Source organism: Miniopterus natalensis, chromosome 13, assembly GCF_054644295.1.
Source record: "Miniopterus natalensis isolate mMinNat1 chromosome 13, mMinNat1.hap1, whole genome shotgun sequence".
In the NCBI taxonomy this organism is placed as follows: domain Eukaryota; kingdom Metazoa; phylum Chordata; class Mammalia; order Chiroptera; family Miniopteridae; genus Miniopterus; species Miniopterus natalensis.
The window spans coordinates 12214168-12221010 of record NC_142093.1 but is presented as its reverse complement, the minus strand read 5'-3'; the positions used below and the strand labels follow the sequence as shown (position 1 = coordinate 12221010).

At 54.1% G+C, this 6843-nt stretch overlaps 1 protein-coding gene across 2 annotated transcripts in view; it reads right to left on the bottom strand.

Moving 5' to 3' along the window:
- Positions 1 to 1750: 1750 nt before the first annotated feature.
- BABAM2 (BRISC and BRCA1 A complex member 2) overlaps positions 1751 to 6843 on the bottom strand; it is a 315632-nt gene continuing 310539 nt past the window's right edge. For both annotated transcript variants that reach the window (XM_016209812.2, XM_016209804.2), the window contains one exon: positions 1751 to 2186. In XM_016209812.2, coding sequence (XP_016065298.1) covers positions 2123 to 2186 — 64 coding nt within the window. In that variant the 3' untranslated portion in view covers positions 1751 to 2122. The remainder of the gene's footprint in view (positions 2187 to 6843) is intronic.

Sequence of the window (6843 nt, the reverse complement as noted above, 5' to 3'; positions counted from 1 at the left end):
CATGTGGCAGCACGTCTGAGTCAGGCTGTGTGTGCTGTGCAGACGTGTGGGCGAATCATTAATGACCCGTTAGCCTGAGCTTCTGTGGACCCCGAGAGGTTGGCAGGTATAGGAGGTCCACTCCCAGATCACACTGCCCACTACTGACTGCTGTCACTACTGGCTGGCTCTTTGAAATGCCAGGGGTCTAGGCTACACGACCTCGCCCCATCCCACAACTGCTTCCACTAGAACTGGAGGTGGAAATCCCTCCTGGGTCCGAGGTAAAGTAGGCAGCAAGCCCAATCCACGCCCTCCACGTAGGGAGGGTGGCCACAGCAATCCTAAATGACAGTATTATGGAACAGAGTGGAGCTTGGCACACAGATGCCCTGAGGTAGAAGGGCAGTCAGTTGGCTGAGGGGGTCATGATCGCTTACTCAAAAGAATCACCTGGGGAGTGTTAACAAAACCCAGGGACTAAGCCCAGGCTAGTGAGCTCCAAGTCAGCAGCCCTGAGTGGGGCCCGGAGCAGTTCCTTAAAAAGCTCCTAGGTGATTCTGATGGGCTGAGGCCTTGTATAACAGAGAAGGGACTTCCTCAAGGTCACCCAGCCAGCTAATGGCAGAGCTGGGGTGTAGGCACTGGACTATTCTCTGCCATGGGAATTCCCAGGGTTTCAGGGCAAGGGGCAAAGTACGCAGTGGAAGTCGAGCTGCGCAGCTATCCAGCTCGTGGCCAAGCCGGGAGTCTGTTCGAGCTCTGCTCAGGCCTCCTGAGGACATTCCTGGGGGCAGAGAGTAAAGGAAGGAGAGTTCCTCACCACTCCCCACAGAGGACTGCGCTGCTTCCCTCCCAGGCTCACATGTAAAACTGGGCTCCAGGAGCCATACGGGGAGCTCTGGGAACAGTGAGAGGCCAGGTTAAACCTCATGCAGTGGGGCTGGGGCTTCACCTCACACTGGGAAGGCAGGTGGGTTTAAGGAACAGCGCAGGCAGCTGCTGTGTCTCTCACCTCTGTGGGAAGGTCCTACTTCCTTTTGGTGAAAGCCTTCAGGGTGGACCGATGCTCATCTGAGCTGCAAATCTTGTAAAGCTGCCAAGTTGGCTACAGTCAGCGGTGTGTGTGTTAAGGGGAGTCCTGTGATGGTATAGAGGCCTGGCTCCCACCTCCCAGTTTTGCTCCTAATCTGCTGGGAGATGTTCTGTAGCTCATGGGCCTCAGTTCTCTCCTCTGTACACTAGGGGGTCACAGAGGGAGGGGCTGGGGTCGAAACAAGATGACTTCTGAGACCTCTGTCCGGCTCTGATAACCCATACATTTAGGTAAGACAGCATCTTCCTCAGCACTGCTCCTGGATGGCTGCAGAGCTGCCAGGCCTGAGCCCAGGTACCACATACATGCCAGTGGTAACCCATGAGACCCCACCTGTGTCTTTCAAGTGAATTCCCACAGTGCCGCAGATGCCCCAGGAGCTCTCCCATCAGCCTAGGGAGGAATGAGGGGAGAGAGGGGGATGGATTCATTATCCCGTTCAGCAAGCTTTAAGGACAGCCTCCGGGTCAGGACGGCCTGTGCACACGGCACACAAAGCTGCAGCGGCGGGGAGGGGTGGTGCTGGAACCCAGTTGCTCTGAGCTGCAGCCTGGGGCCTGGCTGAGCGGACAGCTGGAACCACCGGCTGGGCAGTTTCATCTGGGCAGTGCCGCTTTGAATGGAGGACGGTCCCCACTGGGAAATGGGGGGGGAAACACACACACACAACGCCAGTTTTTTGGGGAAAAGCAAAGGAGGGTTTAATCTTAGAACTTAAATGAGGTCTTAGGGACAAAGAATAAGGGTGTGTGCATTGATGATGTCTTACTTTCCCTGGAAAAATACTGCGTCATGATTTTTGTGACTTTATATCTTCCAAGAGCTATACTGAAGGAAACAAAGAGGGAGCAACCAGAGGTGGGGGGCTCAAAAATGGTTACCGCCAGCCTGCTCCAGTGTGGGTTGCAGACGGACTCGCGAAGCTGCTGTGTGAGCATTAAAACGCTGCCATGAAGACATTCCAAGTGGCTTCCAGGAAGCGGCCTGTGTGCTGACACACATGTGGACAGAGCAGTCTGGCTGGCCACCTCTCAAGACTGGTGTTTCCTAGAGCTTTCCATTGGCAAATGCTGCCTCCTGGAACTGAGGGACAAAGGTTTTGAAATAAGCCCTGGTGAGAAAGAGGGGGAGAGAAAAACTGTGGTTAGCACAAACAACTTGAAAAAAGTGCAACTCGGAGCTTTCACCCTAACTCAGAACAGTTGTTATTTATTGTTCAGGCATCTGGGGTTGGATTTTCCTTCCTGCCGATGCAAAGCCTTCTGGATTTTTCCAGGGACGTACATTCACTTCACTATTATCGCACGAACACTTCAAGGGCCTGTCCACAGACCTTCCTGGCTGCCAGTTCCTACTGGACATCAGTCCTCAGCTTCCGTCTGCTGTTTCTCAAGCCAAAGACAAGGGTCCATCCAAGCTACAAGCCAGAGGCTGCCTGAGCCAACCATCCCATTGTTTTCATGATCTGAAACATCAACAGGGTTGCACTTCTCACTCAACTGGATCTTTGACTTCATGTAGACAAAGCAGGTCTAATAAAAAGGATTTCTAAGTAATCCATGGTCTCTGTTTATTCCCAAACATACATGCAGTTTGGTGTCCTGGAAAGAAAGCCAGGCTGGGTATGAACAGAACCCTTGATACCCGTCTGACTGACTGGGGTCAGGGCACCTCGCTGCTGTTTACCTCTCTGGCATCCAGATTTGAATCTGCAGAAATGGGCCCTGCATTGCACATCAGGACTGGGGCACATGCTGGGCCCACTCTGTGCCAGGCACTGCATGAGGTGCCAGGGGTTGTGAGATGACACAGATGTGGCACCTGCCACACAGGAGATCAGTTTAGAGGAAGAGACAGTCACATATGTAACACGAACTGAGGTGGTATAGGCACTTAAAGAGGTGCCAGGAGGCACCCACCTGGGGTCATCAGTGCAGATGGAGGTGAAGCAGGCATTGCAGGGGTGCTAGGAGAAAGACACAGCCGGAGCAAGGATTGGGGGCCTGGGACAGCTTGCTGTGAGCTGGGAACTAAATGTAGTAAGTGGAAGGAGAGGAAGCTAGACAGGTCCGGTGGGCACCCCATGTGCTGGTCACCCACGCTTGCCTCCTACTTCTCCCTCCTCTGCCCCTGACTCTTGTAAGAGGGGAGTAGTCACACCTTACTTATCCAGAAGTGGCTCACCCAGAACCGTGACATCAACTAGGAAGGGCCACCAAGAAGACTGGTTACCAGTACTGCAAAGGCCTCATACACCTCCCCCAAGGGAGCCTCCCATAGTCCATTTTATTCAGGGTATGGTTCTAACAAGCTTGGTGCCCCAGGCTCCCAGGAGGTAAGAAGCACCAAAGGGAAGAGGGAGGAGCCACCCTGAAGGCAGGAGGCAGACTCGGGAAGCAGTGAGAACAGAAGTGCTCAGGGGTCATGGAAATTCAGGGATCCTTCAGTGCATGAGCGAGTAGCCCCCAACAAGTCCAGGCCCCGGGCGCTCCCTAGATCACAGCGCAGTGCAGCATGGGTGGCACCTGACCGCCTACCCTGCCCCAACTGAAGCTCTCTCCTGAATGCCACCACTTTGCTTGCTTTCTCAGGCCTGGCCTTGCAGCCTCCTTGCAGCACTTAAGTGGGGTTCCTCCCTCTGGACACCCTCTCTCTGTGTGACAGTACACATCACCCATCTCCTTCCCCACTCCCAGATGAGCTCTCCCCTTGGGTCTCACTGCCCATCCTGCTCTCCACTCCCCTCAGGCTCGGCCTGGTTACTCTCAGGCATACCCCCTCCCCCCAAGCAGACAGCCACCAAATCTGGGTCTCCAGTCCCCATTTCTCCCCCAAACCTCCAGTCCCGGTGGCCTGGCAGTCTGTCACTCAGTGTTTGTCCCAAATGAAGTGGTCCCCACTATTTGGTATTTGAAAGTGCTCTGGCCCTTTGTGCTTCTGTTCCCACTTTTCCCTAAACCCCTGTGGTGGACTCATCCTGCAGGTTCCCCTTCTTCCTCCCAGTGTCCCCTCTCCTTCCTGACACCCTCTGGCTCTCGGTCTTGTTACCTTTCAGCAAAACTGCTGCCAAAGCCTGTTTGTCACCTGGACACAAGGCTTACTCCACCTTTCTGCTTCAACTAGACACATTCTCTCAGCGTGCAGGTGTCTGCCATGACCCCGACCAAGGATCCTCATGTTCCCCAAACTTGCAGCTGGCACTCAGGGTTTTTCACTCCGGCTCCACAACATAGTAAAAAAATAACCCTTGTCCTCCATTATATTTTTGGGATCGCGCACCCCCCTTGCCCCCACTTTGAGAAGCTAAAAAAACTAAGGACCCTCTCCCAGAAAAGCTTCAGGTCAGTCTCCCCACTGTGATGTTCAGTGCAACTGGGGAGTGTCACACATCCCTGAAGGCCAGGCAAGGTCCAGAATGGGCCCTTCCGCCCCTCCCACTTCGGCCCCTTGCTCTTCCCTCACACAGGTCATTTTTCACCTCTGGGCATTTTTCGTGCTCAGGCCAAATGCCCTGCTCCCACCCCTCTCCCCCAGCCCCGGGCAGCTCTCCCGCACACACGTAGACCCTGCTTCTCCCAGGGCGTCAGTCACGTGCGCACGTCTCACTTGCTGGGCTGCCTGCCAGCCCTGGAAAGCAGGGGACGCGTCCTTTCTCAATGACCCCACAGGCCTGCCCACAGAGAGCACTCGGCGGGGCCTTTGTGGCTGTAATTACAGTAACTACTAATGGCCACGTCTGCAGGCAGCAGCTGAGGCGTGTCCACTGCCTGCTGACTGCGAAGGGAAGAGGCAGCAACCCGAGGGGAAGAAGACGCAACCTGCTCTCAAACTCGATGCCAACCGTCCACGGGAAAGACATTGTCCGTCTTCATCTTGCTCAGCACGGTCCTGAGCCAGCCAACTGCCACCCTCTCCGAGACTGAAGACCCCAAAGCCCCTACCTACCCACATGCCATGGTCCCCATGGAAAGGGGGACCGTGATGAGGAAGAAGGCACCCTGGACCTAGGTGGGACGCCCCGTGGTGAGGGGTGGGGGGAGGAGCCCACCCTGATGTGACTCTCACAAGAGCAGCATGAAGGAGGAAGGAGCAGTGTAGTGTTTCCCTGGGAACTTCTGGGGAAGGGGCTGGAACAGTGCAGGCTCCTTAAACCACAGGTCTTGGCAAGAGGGAGCCTGCCTTACACAAGCTCTTTCCTCCTTCAGAAAGTCCTGAAGTTTCCTGTTCTGTCCCGGGCTTTCCCTGCCAGCCCGAGCTGCGTGACCTGGAGGGGAAGCAGCACGGAGAAGTCTATTTACAGGCACGATGCCACCGGCGTGTCAGTGAGTGCTGCTGAGCGATCCTCATGAAGTCACTTAAGGAAGCGGGAAATGACAAGGGGCTCCCACCCATGTACAGATTTTTTAAAGAGCTATTTTCATTTATTTCACTTTTTTATTGGAGAAAATGGAGAGCTGTCTGGAGTATATCTTACCATCAGCACTAGTTATCTGTCACCTTTTAAAAAACCTCTTTGACCAAAAGACAAAGTGTATGGCAGGCTTTGAAAGTGTGCTACAGGGTGGGGAGGGCAGGCCTCCCCTCCCCATCAACTGTCCAAGACTGCAGGCAGGAAGGGGACTCCGAGGCAGCCAGGGTCCCCATTCTACTCACACTGGAGTTTTTTTCAGATGAACTGGACCTTAACATGCCTTAGAACAAAGTAAGGTTCTGACCCTCTTTGCTGATCTCAGTCCCTTTGCTCCTGGTTTTATAAAACCAGAACTCAATCCAATCCCAGGGTCTCAGGTTAGGAGCATAAAACTGAAAGAACGATCCCAAGCCAAGGCCAGGTAGGCTTCCCATGAATTTGGAGCAGGTCTGGCTCCTGGCCCAGGCTTCAGCTACAGGCACAGCCGGGACAGAGCAGACAGACCCTGTGGAGCAGGGGTAGGGAACTGAGGTGCTCAGAGGGTCTACTCTTCTGCATCACTGTGCATCTCCTCAAGTCCAGCCTAGAGCTGCTCGTGACACACTTGTGGTATCTAAGGACAAGCCCCGCAGTGGGAAGCACCTGCAGGCCCTCACTGTCTTCTGCCCAAGCCTGCTGGGTGCTCCTGTGAGGCTCTGGTCAAAGGATTGGCCACGGAAGAGATTGAAGCTGTGGGTTGAGGGACATTTAAGAATCTTGGGCTCTGACTGCTCATGATGGGGGTACTGAAGCTGGCGTCAAATAGATCGTTTCCTGTTTGGGGTAGCATGCACCATAAAGGGGAGGCGGTGGGGAAGGGAAAGCACATTGAACCGGAGACAGAAGATGTGGGTTCTAGTCCAGACCCCGGCTTGTTCTGTCATCAGAAACTGGGACTCAGTTTCTTCACCTGTAATAAGAAGATTTATACTTGATGATCTCTAAGTGCCATCCAGTTATGGTTCTAAAGGTATCCACGTGACCCTGAGTAAGCTACTTGACCTTACTGTATCTTGATTCCTCATCTGTTAAATTAGGGCACCATCCAAGGGCAGTGAGAGCAGTGTGGTGAGGTGGGGTGGCAGTTATTGTTCTTATCTGGGACACTTTTTCACAGACTGGACAGGGTTGGTGATGAACACTGCAGAGCTCTGAGTGGCACCATGGACAATTCATGAGAGGGATGGAAGGCCCTTCCTCTGACCATCCTTTGCCCTCCCACCGAGAGAAGGTCTGGAGTCAGGAAGCTCCTAGTAAGTCGTCAGGAGCAACGATGCATGAGAAATTCCACCATCCCTGTGTTCTGGGGAAGGGGCTC